The following is a 17,424-nucleotide window of genomic DNA, read 5'->3' as shown; positions in this document are numbered from 1 at the left end:
TGTAATCATATAATAAAAAAAATTTAGCCATGGAATAAAGTCCTCTAATTACAGAGTTTGCACTCACTAGAATAAGATTTCCTATTTAAATAACATGAAAACATTTTTTTTAACTTTGAAATTTGATAACTCGTTAACGGATCAATAAATCGAAACAGCCATGACATACTTTTGTAGAAAATCGAACGATATACAAAATGATCTCTTATAATTTTTTTATAAATCTAACCGTTCGAAAGTTATTTATTTTTTCTAGCAAATCTATCAGTCTTATTGCCAAATATCGTAGGACCTTTCTTGTAGATCATTTTTTTTTTTTTTTTTTTTGTTATTAAAATATGTTATTTAATAACTTTTTAATTTCACAGTTCAAAAATTACAGGTTTTACTGAAATTTTCGTGAAAAAGTAACTTTTGAATAGTTAGACTTGTCGAAAAATTATAAGAGGTATTTTTTGTTGGGCGTTTGACTTGATAAAAATATTATATGGTCGTTTCAATTTATTGATGCGTTAACGAGTTATCAAATCTCAAAGTTAAAAAAAGTTTTTCCCACATTTTTAAAATGCGAAATTTTATTTAGACGAGCGCACGTTTTGTAATTGAGTTGGAGGGCCCAGCTTGGTACCCATTTTTTTTTTTTTTTTGTATATGACATACAACGTAATTTTCATACAGGACCAAAAAAAATATCGGTTTTATTTGACATAGTCTAATATATATATATATATATATATATATATATATAATGGTTAGCCATAATTTTGAATAACAGCAACGAAAAATGCCAAAAATTGGAATCTCATACTCAATTTCAAGTGTGGCTTTAATTTTGTTTGTAAAAATAATTTACGGATTACCGTGTATCACTGATATACATTGTTATGCAAATGCAAAATGTTCAATCGATAAGAATTGTGTTTGTCTACCAAATTATGTTCAATTAAATGAAACAACATGTGCACCACTACTAGGTGAATATTGTTCAAGTAATGAACAATGTACACCCCATAATTCAATTTGTTCTAACAATAAGTGTATGTGTGATATTAATTACTCACAATTATCTAATGACAAGTGCACAGCAAGTGAGTAACTTAAATATTTATATTTCTTGATCATCTACACTGAAATAAAAATAGCTTTTAGAAATATTTTATTTTCGTGTTACAATAAATTACACTATTGAAAATTTCCAATTTAATATATTTTTAGTGACAAAATTTGAAAACCTTTTTTAATGTCATTTTCGGTTTAGCTCGTTATGTCCTAATTTTTTTTTTTATGAGAGTGTAAATAAACTTCCATGTTGTTCAGTCGAGAAAAATTTTTTCATCTTAGACATTGCATTCAAATGCTAGTAATTTTTATTGACTAACAATGGAAGAAAAAACTGTTTTTACGAGAGTCATTTTTTTCATCAGTGTATTGATATTATTAATTATTATAACACTACTCATAAAGTTAAGTAACGGTAATAAAATACTAATTTAATTAATCAATATAGTATACTTAGGACAACCCTGTAATGAGAATGAAGATTGTAACCATATAAACTATGCTGAGTGCTCTGATGATAATAAATGTGTTTGTGAATCAAATTATATTAAAGATGGTAAATTAGCATGTTCATCGCTATTAGGAGGATATTGTCGCAAAGATAAAGATTGTTCAGTCAATAAGTCGATCTGTTATCGTAGCAAATGTCAATGTCCAGATAATTATGTACAACGGTCTAATCTTGAATGCCTGCCGAGTAAGTATTTGCTAGCGAAAATAAGAGTACTTGTAATGCATCAAAACGAATGTAAAATTATCATTTTTTTACTTGACAATTTTTTGAATTTTATCAATGCAGTTAAGTTGGACAAAAGTTGTATCAATGATGTAGAATGTGCTGGAACAAATCACAGTATATGTTCAAAAACAAATGATTGTATTTGTGAATCAAACTATTTTGCAATATCCAAAAAAACATGTAGACCACTTTTGAACGGATTTTGTTTAAAAGATGAACAATGTACCGTCAATAATTCTATTTGTGTCGACAATAAGTGTCAATGTAAACCTAAATATAAATCTTATGCAAACAACCGATGTATTACATGTAAGTTGCTCGATTCTTACCCTGACTAAGCTTCCAGAATTTCACCTTCAATCCCCACTTTATGTTGAGGCTAGTCGTAAAATGAGAACGATTGCGTAGCATCCGCAACAGTGGCATATGAAACAAAAAAGTGGAATTTTTTTTTTCACTACTCAACTTAGTCATGTAAACAATCATAACTACTGCACTGTCACTGTACGTAACGTAAAGTTAAAACGGCACATTAATAGGTCTACTATAAAAATCTCTACTTTACGATAACTGAGCTATAACCAGGCCTACCACAAGCAACTATACTACACAACAGCTATACCAAAAATTATTGACGGAAATCCCTACCAATCAACAATTCTATCACACAAAAGCTCTATCACATTAAAACTGTACCAGATTACAACCTTTTCAGTAGTGAACTCAAACATAACAATCTCTACCACATTTTTACTGTACCAGAATAAATCTCTACCAACAAAATACACTACCAAAAAACAGCTCTATCATTTTTCAAGCCTACCCAAAAAAAACACTACCATATAGTGAACACTACCCAAAAAGTAACACTGCCTTTATCATATATATAACATAATTGAAAACAAAAAAAATTAATGATATTGTTTTCTCAACAGCTTATTTGAATGAATCTTGTATAAGCGATATAGATTGTGAAGGAATAAGTTATGGAAAATGTTCAAATGATGGTAAATGTGCGTGTAAAAAAAATTTTTCACAATTGAACGAAACAACATGTGCGCCCCTACTAGACGAATTCTGTACAACGCATGCAGAATGCATTGTTAATAATTCAGTTTGTAGAGACAATAAATGTCAATGTAAATTTTTTATGACTTCTATATCTAATCGTCAATGTATACCACGTAAGTATTAGCAACAATAGCTCTACATAAATTACATAATAGTAGATTGTGTAACAAGTGGACTAAGTTGGCCATTATTCGTCAAAGGCAATGGCTTTAGGACAAATCAGAGACACGCAGGCACGAATTGAAAGCAAGGGCTAAAGACATTGGGTTATACGGATAATGGTCTAATCTGCGTGTAACGTACTATACTTTATTCAACTCATGTCTGGTTATTCTGATTTATCAAACATACAAATCATTGTCATAGTGGTAATTTAGCGATACGGTGTAAATTAGCGCTAATCAGACTGAAAATTAAACCGTAAAAATATTTTATGAAAACTATAAATTAATATTTAACTAATCATTTGGCGTCAAAACCTATCTATCTTGATGATAATAGTAAAAAAAATGTAAGGAGAATAATTAGTAGTAAGTTCAATAGTATCATTATGAACTAGTTATGTCAGGCCGATAAAAAACTTCGTAAATGGTATTGCCTTTTAACTGATTATAATTTACCGGTTGATAAATGGCCTTTTAGTTAGATAGCTATTTCGTCTGTAACAAGATATAAGACTGCTGTCGAAACGACGGCAATATTCTTTTATTTTGGCTCAGAATATCGAAGTTCCCAAAAGTTCAGAAAAGTAGCTTGTAGCTCAAGGACGGGACAAGTGGGCAATAGCTAGCCCACAATTTGAAAGCGATATAAATAGAGAGAACCCTTTTTTAGGGTCATAAGGTGAGACTGCGTCTTGCTAATTTATCTTGAAGCGGCCTGATGGCCAGTTTTTCGTCCAGAGTATCTTTATTTCTTGACATGGGAAAAATGTACGTTCTGAGTCAAGCTGCCTCTACATTGCGGCTACAGATTGTCGGGAACTTTATAGGAAAATTTATGCCAATTTGTAGCAAATAGTTAAATAGTAAGATGTTGCCGTCAACTGGACGGCAACATTATGGGAAAACTATGGCTGTCTGGGCAGGGTTCGCTTCATAGGCATGATAAAATCACATAACCATACATGTGTTGAATAAAAGAAGTTATTACTTTAAGTTTTATTTTACTGTTACGCAGTACTGACGGATACATTTTGCTACAATGATAATGATTGCCATGATATAAAGCATACAAAGTGTGCAGATAATAAACGATGTTCTTGTATATCAAATTATATGCCAATAAATAATACTGTTTGTGCACCACTTATAACTGGAGACTGTTTAAATGATAATGACTGTATTACGGAAAATTCATTTTGTTTGAATAATACGTGTCAATGCAGACATAATTATAGAGCACGTTCTTATGTCAGCTGCGAAAAAGGTGAAATGAATTATTACTAAACATCAACTGTTGTAAAATAATTTTTTGCAATTTGGAATAATAAAAATTTTTTTAATCAAGTTTCATTGGGAGATTCTTGTCATAAAAATTCAGATTGTGAGATGATAAAAAATGCTCAATGTTCAAATCATAATAAAAAATGTATTTGTAATGAAAATACTTTTGTATTTAATGAAACTTCTTGCATACCGATGATTGGTAAATTTTGTTCAAAAGACAATGAATGTGATTATGATCGCTATCATTGTTTTGATAATAAGTGTCAATGTCTTTATCATTATTTACCTGTGTCAGAAAATCAGTGTGTATCGGGTGGGTATTAAACTTTAACATTAAATAATTAATTTCAAATCGTAGAAAATATTTCGTTGATTCCACTATAAAATTGGAATTTTTTTCATGTTTTTCAGAGTAATAGAAAAGTTTGTTTATTTTGAATTCTGTGATTATAGCATCGGTAGTTACCAAATGTAATAATGATACAGATTGTGGCGTTCCATGGCATTGGGAATGTTCGAAAAGCAAAAGATGTTCATGTAAAGCGAACAATACTGCAATAGGTAGAAACACATGCTTACCACTTATTGGAGGATATTGTTGGAGAGATGATCAGTGTGTTGTTGAGAATTCTTTTTGCATCGATTTTCACTGTAGATGTAAAGACCCATATATAGCTGTGGCTAATAATTTGTGTACAAAAAATTAATGTAAGCAATCATACGTTATTAAAAATCTATTTAATCGGAAAAATATGAAATTTAGAATATTTGTATTTGTTATCTTAAGTGGAGCAATTCAAGCATTTATAAATGTATATGCATATAAATAAAAGTTTGTTATTTTTATAACAACACCAAAATATTTTTTTTTTTATTTTTTATTTTTGCGCATTAAAAATACACGATAAATTTCAAAAATTTTTTCTTCAATTATTTTATATAGGTTAAATAAAAAATACTCCTTTATCTTCCCTTCATTGAAATTTGTCCATCGATAGCAAAGATAATATAGTTGTCGATAAAACAGATTAGTACCGACTGTTGGAAAAAAAAATTTCCGATGGTAGAGGGTATTTGTCCCGAGTAAGTCATATTGAATATGTTTTTTTTTTTTTTAATTCTAGGAAATAGTTTCGGGGAAAAAGTGAAAAAAATTTTATTGAAAAGATATAGCTTTTATTCAAGTAATATATCACTGTACTGTAAGACATGGGTTAAGAACATCGAAAAAATGTAAGAAATGTAAATGCAATTAAATGTAAAAGAACTGTACCCGTGTAGTTTAATTTATTATTCAAAAATTTTATGTGTTGATTGTCCAAATTAATCCACTTGCTTGTTTTAACATATTATCTCTAGTAACGGCTTACACTGCAACAATAATTAGACGACATTATTATTTAATAAAAAAAAATCAAACAGATTTTAAATACATCATTGATTCAATTCAATTAAAATACTGTGGAATAACATCCATTTCTTTCGAATTTTATTTTTTTACTTACATGGCACACATAGATTATCGGCAACCGGTATGAAGTTGAACTTGCATTTACATTGAAAATTATTACAAACAGAATTTTCAGGCTGACATTGCTGATTCTTCCAACAATATCCACCAATTATTGGTCGACAGGTTGATTTATTTATTGCAATATTATTTATTTTACATAGACATGTCTGATCTTTCGAACATTCAGAGTGCCATGGCTCACCACAATCCAAATTTGCCTTACAAGAGAATGTTGAAGATTCTAAATAAAAAAAAAATACAAATTAAGTCGTATTTTTCATAATAGTAGTTTTTGTTACATGTGTACTAAGGAGTGATTATTTTGACAATCATTTTTGCTTCTAACTCCATCTGTAGGATACATTATTTTTTGCAATTCCTGCTATGAAAGTTCAATTTTCGAGAAGCAAAAATTAAAATTTCATATTAAATCAAATTTTCCAAGGATATGATAATTTTTAACATAATTTATAGTATATAAATGTTTCTTTTTTATGTCAGTAACCATAAACTGATAAGGTTGTCTATCATATACGATACATATCACATGAGTGATAAAAAGTAAAAAGTAATGTGTTTGTCACAACGTATAGTGACTTTTCCTTTGCTTCATTGTAACATCTTATTACTACGTTAGTATAGTAAAGTTAAAAATGTCAAGTTATAGGCTATTTAGCGCACAAGTGTGGTTAAGTAAAATGTATAGGCAATGCTGAATATATTTGGCGCTTCCGACACGACGTACAGCGGAACCTGATTGAGTGATGTGCGCACCCGACCCACTAAGGCTCCGCACGCTCTGGATTTTTCCCCCACTTTTTTCCTACAATTAAGTCAGTACTGCACAAGGCATGCGCCTTAGTACAGATACATGCACTCCCTCATGTAAGTAGTGGGGAAAATGATCTTTCTTTCACAGACTAAAGTTGTAAATGAAAGTTCATACAGTATTGATTCTGATCTATCAATGCATACGGAAAACAGGAGAGAATATATTTTCAGTCTCAGGTATGTTTTAGGGGTAAAAGAAAAAATTATTCTGAAAATTCTTTAATTATTAAGAAGTAACTCACTTGTGACACACTGTCTACTGGAAACGGCTATGAAAGGAGATTTACATTGACATTTATTATCAATGCAGTGCATAACTTCTGACAAACAGTTAACGTCGTATTTACAAACCTTTCCAATCATTGGTAAGCATGTTGAGTTGGTTGCAGCATAATTATTTTTATCACATATGCATATTTTTTGGTCAGAACAAACTGAATTATTTATTGTCTCACAGTCTGAATCATCATTACATCGCATTCCCAACGATACTTGATTGAAAAAAAAAAATTAGTTTTAATTAAATGCAGTAAAAAGAAATTGTTAAATATTCTAAATAAATTGCAAAATTAATGAACACAACTATGAAAAAAAAAAAAAAAAAAAATTGAGCTAACAAGACGTAGTCAAATCTGATCAAATCAAATTCAATTATAACTTATTTCATTTCATTTACTTGGCAGACATTTATTCCCACGCCCAGGTGTATAATGAGGGCCGCATTGACATTTATTCTTTGAACAAATAGAATTATCAGTAATACAATCTTCATTTTCTAAACAATCATTAAATAAAAGTGATGCACATTTGGTATTATTAATTTCAACGTAATTTTCTTCACAAACACACCGCCGATTTTGTGAACACAGTGAATGAGTTATATTTTTGCAATCATCGTCCGAAATACAAAATTTTTTTGCTTGTACTACAAAAAAAATTGCAATTTGTTACACTGTCCTACAACATTACTCATACTCACTTAACTAACCTGGTCTACATGTAACATTAGATACAGTAATATAACCAGACTTGCATTGACATTCATTATTCATACAAACTGAATTCGGTACCCCACATTCTTCATCAGTTGAACAAGAATAGCCGTTAGGTGATGCGCACACTGTTTTATTGACTTGAATGTAATTCTCTTTACAAATACATTTTTCATCACTTGAACATTCTGAATTTTTTATAAGATCACAATCTATATCTTCAGTACATTTTCCTCCTAAATGGCCTAAAATAAATATTGAGAAAAAAATATGTTAATAGATTTCTGAAGAAAGATATTTATCAACATTTAATAATTTATGATAATTATTACAAATAGTCATTAAAATATTGTCATACTTGATTTAATGTATTGTCATACATGTTTATATTAAATACCATAGATAATTAGTTATTTCATGAACGTATAGGCAGTGATATACCTGATCAGGTATGATGTTGCACCGATGTTTAAAGCATTATACAAGGTACACTAGCGGATCTGATTTACGGTTATTTACCGCATTTTCCCCCTATTTTAACGTAAGCGTACGATATTTCACAGTAAAATACTGTAATTTTCCCGGATGCGGTAAATGGCAGTAATCACCGTAATTCAGATCTTTCAGGAAATAAAGGGGTAAAATAAGGATGCAATTCAAGTCGAATAGTCCTAAGACAATGCTGCTAGTAAGCATGTACAGATTAAAAAAAAATTTATGCTTACTTGGTACACATTGATAGTTTAAATGTGATCCATATTCTCGTTTGCATTCACATTTCCTTTTCGCGCAAAACGCATTTTCAATAGCACATGTATCATTTAAGGAACACGTTTCAAATAAAAGTGGTGAACAAATTGATCCAGATAATGCAACGTAATTTAATTCACACACACATACACCTAATGAGCAAAAGGAGTATACTTCATTACAATCGTTATCGCTATAACAACTTTTTTCTAGAAATACTGCAAAGATTATGGATAAAATTATTATTGAGTTTAACTGTAAACATTATCAACACTTTTTATTTTTATAAAATAATATCACTTACTGGGTGAGCATTCAAATATAGATACAGCTATATAGTTATAAGCGCAGATACATTTATGTAAAAAACAAATTGTATTATTAGAAAAACAGTCATTATTTTCATTACAGTATCCCCCTATGAGTGGTGCGCACGTAAATTTATTTTTCTCAATGTGATCATACTGACAAATACAGTTATTGGTTTTCGAGCATATCGAATACTTAATACCACGACAATCCTCATTATTTGTACAAGATTGTCCTAAGGCAGCTTTACAGAAAATAATAAATAAATTCATGGTTATTGAAAATTCATAAAAATTATATAGGGCGGGGGGGGGGGGCAAAACAAGGTACTTAAGGAAATTCTAAGTGAATGATTTTTAAATTACAGAGAAATAATTATCAGTAACTGTTAAAAAAAAAAGTTGTCATTTTTTGCCGCTAAAATAGGGTACTCCCTGAAAAATGTGGAAAACAAAATTTCTGATAGTTAGATAAATTTGATTAAATGAAATGCTTATATATTTACTTTCATAAAGAAAAACTACATTTCACATAAGGTACCGGCGGGTAATAAGGCCTAGCTAAGGGAGATTTTTAATAGAATCGAAAATATTGTATTTAATTATCGAAATGTATCTTTATTTCAATACATTAGCCATAGAATGTAATGAAGTAACGGTAATTTTTACCATAAATAAACAAAAAATTATACTTTTACAAAAACTATACGAGTAGGCCTTATTTTACTACGGTAGGGTAATAAGGCTTGCGGGTTAAACAAACTGGAATAGTTTAACTATACTTAATAAAATTAGTATTAAAGATGAATCATCACTTAAATTTAGCAATAATACTTTTTAAGAGTCAGGAGACTAGATTGTTTTTTATAATTTCTTCTGCACTGCAACAGCATTTGACGGATGATGAAATATAGAAGACAGAGAACGTGGTATCGGGACTCTATAAACTGGTCGTAACATATCTATACAAGTCCCTTTTATTAGAGTAGCCTTTAGCGGAGGCGGCTATTTTAAATATTATTTCTGTGACTTAGGCTTTATTACTCGACAGGCCGTATTACCTGCGAGTACCTTAATTATTGAATACAAAAGGAGAAAAAAAAAATTTTAATAGTTTTTATCATAATACAAAAGTCATTAACATTTTTCGACTGACACTCGATTTTCAAAAAAGTTTTACGAAAAAAATTCAAAATATTACTCAATTGTATTTACAAAAGTAATTTTGAAATGTTTAAGAAACATTCAAAAAAATATTTTTTCTTAATAAAACCTGGGAAGTACCCCGTTTTGCACACCTTTTCTCTATATTCTTACTTGGTTGACATTGATTATTAGATTGCTGTAAATAATTAGTATCACATGTGCATTGATGACTAACACAAATAGAGTTAGTTACAGCACATTTATCATTTTCCTCACAAAATTCATCCAACAATGGTGCACATCTTGAGTAACTAACTTGAACATAGTTTGATCTACACTCACATACTTTGTCTTTAGAACACACCGCATTTCGAGTAATTTTACAATCTAGATCTTCATGGCAGTTTTTATTGATAGCACCTAGATTGCCAATAACCATAATTATTATTAATTTTTAAAATTCAGATATCAATTAATAAGAAATTATAATATCTTCATAAATAATTATGATTTACTTGGTAAACATTGATTATTAGACTCTTGTAGGAAGTTGTTTCTGCATTGACATTTATTGTTAATACAGTTTGAATTATTGACCGCACATGGTATGTTTTTTGAACAGTACTCATCTATCAATACCGCACATATTTTTTTATTTATTTCAACATAATTAAATCTACAGACGCATTTATTGTCGTCAGAACATTCAGAATTGTATATCTGAGAACAATCAAAATTATCGTAACACGGTAATCCTAACTCCACTGAAAATCAAAATATTAATTACAGAAAACACACACACACACATATATATATATAAGGTATGCATAAAAAAATATATATGCTTTACATATGGAAATCTGTGAACATACATCACGTAGAAAAATAATTCTATGCAAGGTATGAAGCATAAATATTCTTATCTGATTCGTCTGAGTTTATAGTCAGGCTTTATGGTCAAGAGTGGAAGTCAATAAGTTGTGATCAAGTTAACGATACGGTGTCAAGAACTTAACACTTTTTTAACTCTCACAAAGGGTCAAAAAACGGTCCCTGCATAAAAGAGTTAGCATTTGGAAGTAGCGTCACCAGTTAGCTCTGTCACATTAATTGTCTGCTTGTGATAACAGATTGACGACAAACTGGTTCGCACTTTGACGTCATTTTGCCACCGCGCAGCTGTTGGGTTCAGCGTATTTATATATATCACGATAAATACGACATGTGAGATTATTAAATAACTAAAATATTGTTTAATAAATAAATTATTCGTGATATTTACCAGGATTACATTGTTTGTCAGAGATAGATTCAAATTTAGGTTTGCAACTGCATTTATTATTTATACAAATAGAATTATCAACAGTACATTGTATGTCAGTAAAACAAGTTCCGTTTAGAATAGGTGAACAAGTTGTTTTAGTTGTTTGGACATATTTATCACTACAAACACATCGTTGATTATCCGCACATACTGAAAAAGCTATTTCATTGCAATCTGTATTTGTTTTACACATTCCTCCTAGAATAGCTATAAAATTGATAAAAAAAAATCATATTAATGTTACAATCATTAAATTATACAAGCATCAATCATACTTGGTACACATTTCAAGCCTCGATATACATAGTGTTGCTTGCATTGACATGTATTATCAATACATATTGAATGATCTGTGGCACAAAGTTCATTGTGAGTGCAAGACATGTTTAATAAGGGCGCACATGTGTTTCTGCTTAGTGGTTGATATTTTGATTTACATTCACAGAATTTTGCTTTAGAACACTTTGAATGATTGGTCGAACTAAGGCAATCTGTATCGTCTTTGCAAATCATACCCAAAAAAACTACTGCATTGAGACATTAAAAAAAAATTGTTTTAGCTCAAATTATTTGTTGGTATTAATTGATATTAATACTTGTTATTCGCTTACTTGGTTCACAATTAGTTTTAGATAATGATGGTTTTAAACCAAGTCTGCATTTACATTTATTTTCAACACAAATAGAGTAATCTGGGACACACATATTATTTGTTGAACAAAAACCATCAATAATTGGTGAACATAATGTCAGAGTCGATGCAACTGTATTGGATGTACACTCACAAAATTTATTTTTATTACATTTTGAATATTTAATTCGCTCACACTCTAGATCATCATTACATGGTGATCCCAATATTTCTATAATTTTATTAGAAAAAATATATAGTCGTTCATTTGTTCAAGGCGGCTTTATGCCAACTGATCTCAACATCTGACCCAACTTATAGATGGTCCAGTTACAGTAGTAGCGATTCGATTTGGCCTTTTTGCCTTTTGGATCTACTAGATTGTCAGTTATCTAGGATCATTTGTCGTGGGATAAGATTGTTGGGATCAGTTAGCTGCACACTGTCAAAGCTTATTTACTTGTGCCATTTTTACTAGACTATTGCACTATTTAGACTATAATCTATCGATGTTACTCCATTACATAGATTAATTTATACTCACTTCGTAAGCAAAAAAGATTAGATACCGAAAAGTAATTATTTTGGCATCGACATTCATTATTAATGCAAACGGAATTATCTGTTGCACACTTTTCGTTTTTCCAACAAAAATTTCCTAACTGCGGTGCGCATGTGGTTTTATTTAGCTGAATATTGTTTTCCCGGCAAGCACATTTGTTATCTTTAGAACATTTGGCGTGGATTATCTTATTACAATCGTCGTCATTATTACATGACATACCCAATAGGTCTGATATCGGTTCTTGTTGAATTTCTTTGTACAGCAAAAAAAAGTATTTTTATAATCTTATGATTAAAACTTCCGCAAATAATTAAATATTGTGAAAATAAATTTTCTGAGAAATGTAGAGTAAATATGCCTATACAGTATAACAAAGGTTACATTACTCTATAGTTTGTGTCACACCGCTCTTATGTAACTGCTTATACAAACTATAGAGTAATGTCACCATTATTATGCTGCATAGGCATATTTACTTTATATTTCTCTCCGTGTACTCCCTACTTACTTTTAAATAAAATAAAAGTAATGTACAGTCCAAAAAAAAATATATACTGCGAACTATATTCAATTTTCTCATCAAAATCGCTTTGGGCTCAACGATGCTAGATTTCGATAGAAAGACGTTTTGTTAGAGGAAATTGATGTTAGTTCGCGGCACATTTTTTTTTTGCTGATTGCAATAATAATTGATATTAAAGAAATGCTTCACAATGAAATTAGTAACCTACACCGTAAAAAAGGAAATTTACTAAGATTCCGGGCATCCTTTTTTGTCCAGCTCTCATCTGACCTTTTGTTAACATAAAATAAAAAATAAATAATACCTTTTTCAGTGCATACGAAATAACCAACTTTTGAATTTCCTTTGCATTGCATATTCCGATTACAGCATGGTTTTAAATCGAGAGGATTACACTAAAAAAAAAAAAAAATGAAACGCAAGTAACAATTTGTATTGATGGTATTTTTCTAGGTTTAGCAAAATAATTGTGGGTATTTTCGGAAATTTGCCTCGGGCTGTGTTGTGAAACAAGAGAACTCGTGACGATTTTATCACTAACAGTGCAGCCTGTCCGCTTATTTTGGAACTAACTCATATCATCATTTTTCATTTCTTAGACTTACCTCATTAATAATTACTTTAATAATAACCTACTAGAAATACTTTATAATCATTTCTAAATATGTCAGCGAAAAATATTAAATATTTTATGGCAGCCAGAATGAAATAGAGAAAAAGTACTTCGGAATGATCATATATAATTATATATAAAACAAAATGTAATCATACATAAGGAATATATATATATATTAGGGTGTTTTAATAAAACTTGAGTTTTTTTTTCTTCTCAGAAACAGGTTCAAAAGTTTCATTTAGATATAAAAAGACGCCTGTGAAAATTAGAGCTCTTAATACTAACATTATGCGGTTCCGCATCGCACTTTTCTATTTCGCATGAGAATAACATAGGAAAAAATTTTTTTGTATCTTCTGATTTTTATAATTAGCTGACGATACGTCGTAGCAAATATCTGCAGACATAAGTTTCTAGAGAGTCAAACGTTCGACAAAAACAGTCTTTTATCATTTTTTGACAAATCCATCTGTTCATAAGTTATTGGAGTTCGAAGTAAAGTTGGAGATCTTTTCACTTTTCCGGCGAAACTATCAGACTTATCACAAAATGTTATAGGATCTTTTTTGCTGACAATTTTATTCTCTACAAATTATTATCAGTAAAATTTTTTCAAATTTCGCATTGTTTTCGATTTATTTTTATTCTAATGTCGAGCTCCTGAAATCGATCAGAACCACTTTTTTAAGAGCTTGAAATTGAAATAAAAATTAATAGAAAACAATGCGGAATTTGAAAAAATTTCACTGATTATAATTTGTAAAAAATAAAATTTTCAACAAAGAAGATCCTACAACATTTTGTGATAAGTCTGATAGTTTCGCCGGAAAAGTAAAAAGATCTCTAACTTTACTTCGAGTTCCAATAACTTTTGAAAAGATGGATTTATCGAAAAATAACAAGAGATCTTTTTTGTATAGCGTTCAGTTTCCTACAAAAATATGCATTAGTCTATTCGATTTATTGATTTGTTAAAAAGTTAACAATACTTACAGCTAAAAAAAAAATTTTTTCCCGTGTTATTTCAATGGAAAAATGGAATTTTTTAATGAGCTAGGTCTGTAATCCACATAGAATTTTTTTTCTTGCGCGAAAACTTTTTTTTGTGTTGAACTATGATTTTTTCCACATGCACTTAAAAAAAAAATCGGTCTGTCGATTGACCCTGCGGGCCAGCCCTAAAACTTCCCGCCTATTTCGAGCTCCTTGAGCTCAGAAAATTGTTGTAGATACATTTTCTCTTCGAGCTCGAAAATACTTTTGTATGCCTGATTAAAATTTGAAATCGATCGCGTCAGTCGTTTTACAAATATTTAGAAAAAACCGTTTTTCACCATTTCTTTCTTCCGCGATAACTCTCGAACGAATTATCCGATTTTGATGTTTGAGGTGGCAATCGACGCGTTTTATTGAGTACTAGAGCTGATTAGATTTTCAAGTCGATCGTATGAGTCGTCTCTAAGAAATCAATAAAAAACTAAAAAAAAAATTTTTTTTTTTTCGTAATTCGCAAATATTTTCGAGTCTATTCGTTCAAATGATCTAAAATTTTCAGGAAAGTTGATGGCCAACAAGCTCTTTCAATTGCCACCTCAACCATCCAAATCGATTCATTAGTTCAAAAGTTACAAAGAGTTTACATACACACACACACACACACACACACACACACACACACACACACACACACACACACACACACACACACACACACACACACACACATACACACACTTGGACATCATTCTGAAAATAGTCAGAATAGCTTTCTAGGATCTCAAAACCTCGACATCTGATGAAAACTCGATTTTCGAAAATCGGAGTGAAAACAATAACTTCCCGAAATTTTTGAAAATCTTCGATTTTCTTAGCGGGAAGTTAAAAATTTGCTCCGAAATGACACACCCTAATAAATATATATATATATTGAAGAGGCAAGTGGACCTTTTGCCTGCTACTTGTAATTTTTCAGATAAAAAAATAATTGTGACAAAACCAGCAATGAAATATTATTAAATTAATATTTAATACCAATAACAATTATTTAATGTAAATTGTAAGTCATACTTACTAAATTTCCGTCAGTACCGCATTTCATAATTATTCTTTCGCTATCACCTAATATTAGATTAGCGAACAACGCAATAAATGCTAATATACCACAACTTACAGACAATAATATATGAATGCCCATTATAACATCTACTGTTTACGAAATTCAGAAGTATACTGCCTGTCAGTTTAATATCTTTTGTATAAATCTGAATCATGGAATAACAGTTTGATTAAAGCTCTATTTCAGAAGATAATTTTTATCATTAAATTACAGTTATTTATGACTCCACTTACTGGGTAAATGCTGTAATTTTTTTTATATAATTTTGGAACTAAATATCATAAAAATCTTTATCAAGCTTACGAGCATTAAAAAATACTTGAAAATTTATAGATTTATACTATAATATAATTTCTAGATTTTATACTACGAATTTAAAATTCTAAAGAATCAAAAAATCATTTTTATTTTTATTTATTTTTTTATTGCTGTAATTTAATTATAACAGTAAATTCAAAAAATTATTAAAAGAGCAGTTGAGCTTTCACAAATCTCATTTCCAATAAACTTAAATGCTATGATCATAAAAATTACACACAAATTTCTTAGAATGTATTGTAAATATTTGAGTTATCCAATAGGTGTTGAAATAAAAATTACTCTAAAAAAAAAAAATAAATCTATCAAATTTGAAACGAAATACTTCGTTATAATCATGCTTACCCTGCACGCATAAATTATTGGATATGGAGACAAAATCGAATTTGCATTTGCACCGAAAATCAATGCAGGCGGAATTTTCAACCTGGCATTGACTGTCTGTCCAACACAACCCGCCTATGAGCGGTGAGCACGTCCAATCATTCGAAGCAATATTGTTTTCTTTACAGACACATTTTTCATCGTCCGAACACCGCCCATGCCAAGGGTCACCACAATCGAAATCATCATTACATGATGGTACTAAATGATCTGACGTTAAAAAAAAAGTTATATATATATATAATACACGAATAGTATTCGCATCTTATCAAATATTGAATTGGTTTTAACCGGGCACCACCGCAGCCCCACCCGCTAGCCTAGTCATAGAGGCAGCAGAGCCCTGCAGATTCGATCGAATTTTTTTGTTCCACTATCATTTTGTAATGAAGTCGGCGCCATTTCAATTCGGTCGAAAAATTGTCAGTATTTCACCACCAGAGGGCTGCCAATATAATGCACATAAATAGTATTGTGAAAATAAAATTTATTGGTGCATGTCGGAATCGAACCTGGTCCAACGCTTTGGTAAGCAAGTACCTTGTTCGATAGGCTATTGCCAGCTCTTATCAAATATTACTGTTCAACCCGAAACCCGAAGGAAATAATTTGAAAAATTCAAATAATTCATTAGATTTTGAATTATGCATAAATTATTAAATTATTAAGATGAAAATGAAATTTAGAATATTTAACCTCAACTGAAATATTACTGATTGCAGAAAATTTTGACACTAATGAAAAAATTTTTTGAATAACTACGAATGTTACTAATAATATTTTAATTTTAAATTGAGTATTTTGTTGTCTTTGATATGAATACAAAAAGAAACAGTAATCATCTTTGATACGTAACAGATAAGTACTAGGAATGGTTGTTATAATCCTTAACAACAATCAATATTAGTGAAGTAACTATCACTGCTTTTACCGTATAATGCTTACTCTGACAGATCCGAATTACGACACTTTGGTATGACAAAATGGGGTATTTCTAAGGCACATTTGCCGCATTTTGCAGTAATTTACCACAAATTTCAATAATACATTGTATGTTACGGTGAATTACAGTGACATACAGCAATTTGCC

General features: G+C 30.1%; 2 protein-coding genes across 2 annotated transcripts; one reads left to right on the top strand and one right to left on the bottom strand.

Moving 5' to 3' along the window:
• The first annotated feature begins 784 nt into the window (after positions 1-784).
• On the top strand, positions 785-5,103 carry LOC103575874 (protein crumbs). The gene is made up of 6 exons (XM_008555854.2): positions 785-1,088; positions 1,508-1,756; positions 1,859-2,107; positions 2,734-2,982; positions 4,049-4,297; positions 4,379-5,103. The coding sequence occupies exons 1-6, from the start codon at positions 785-787 to the stop codon at positions 4,639-4,641; spliced, it is 1,563 nt and encodes a 520-aa protein (XP_008554076.2). The 3' UTR covers positions 4,642-5,103.
• Positions 5,104-5,549: 446 nt separating this feature from the next.
• Positions 5,550-15,723, bottom strand: LOC103575864 (prion-like-(Q/N-rich) domain-bearing protein 25). The gene is made up of 15 exons (XM_008555841.1): positions 15,588-15,723; positions 13,205-13,295; positions 12,357-12,629; positions 11,793-12,044; positions 11,457-11,708; positions 11,140-11,388; positions 10,373-10,621; positions 10,029-10,277; positions 8,708-8,956; positions 8,379-8,621; positions 7,650-7,898; positions 7,338-7,586; positions 6,904-7,152; positions 5,823-6,071; positions 5,550-5,688 (listed from the first exon to the last, which is right to left on the bottom strand). Exons 1-15 carry the CDS (start codon positions 15,708-15,710, stop codon positions 5,684-5,686), a joined length of 3,231 nt encoding a protein of 1,076 aa, XP_008554063.1. The 5' UTR covers positions 15,711-15,723; the 3' UTR covers positions 5,550-5,683.
• Positions 15,724-17,424: the final 1,701 nt, after the last annotated feature.

This window comes from Microplitis demolitor, chromosome 4 (genome assembly GCF_026212275.2).
Source record: "Microplitis demolitor isolate Queensland-Clemson2020A chromosome 4, iyMicDemo2.1a, whole genome shotgun sequence".
Taxonomy (NCBI): domain Eukaryota; kingdom Metazoa; phylum Arthropoda; class Insecta; order Hymenoptera; family Braconidae; genus Microplitis; species Microplitis demolitor.
The sequence above is the reverse complement of the archived record's forward strand: the minus strand, read 5'-3'. Positions and strand labels throughout refer to the sequence as shown.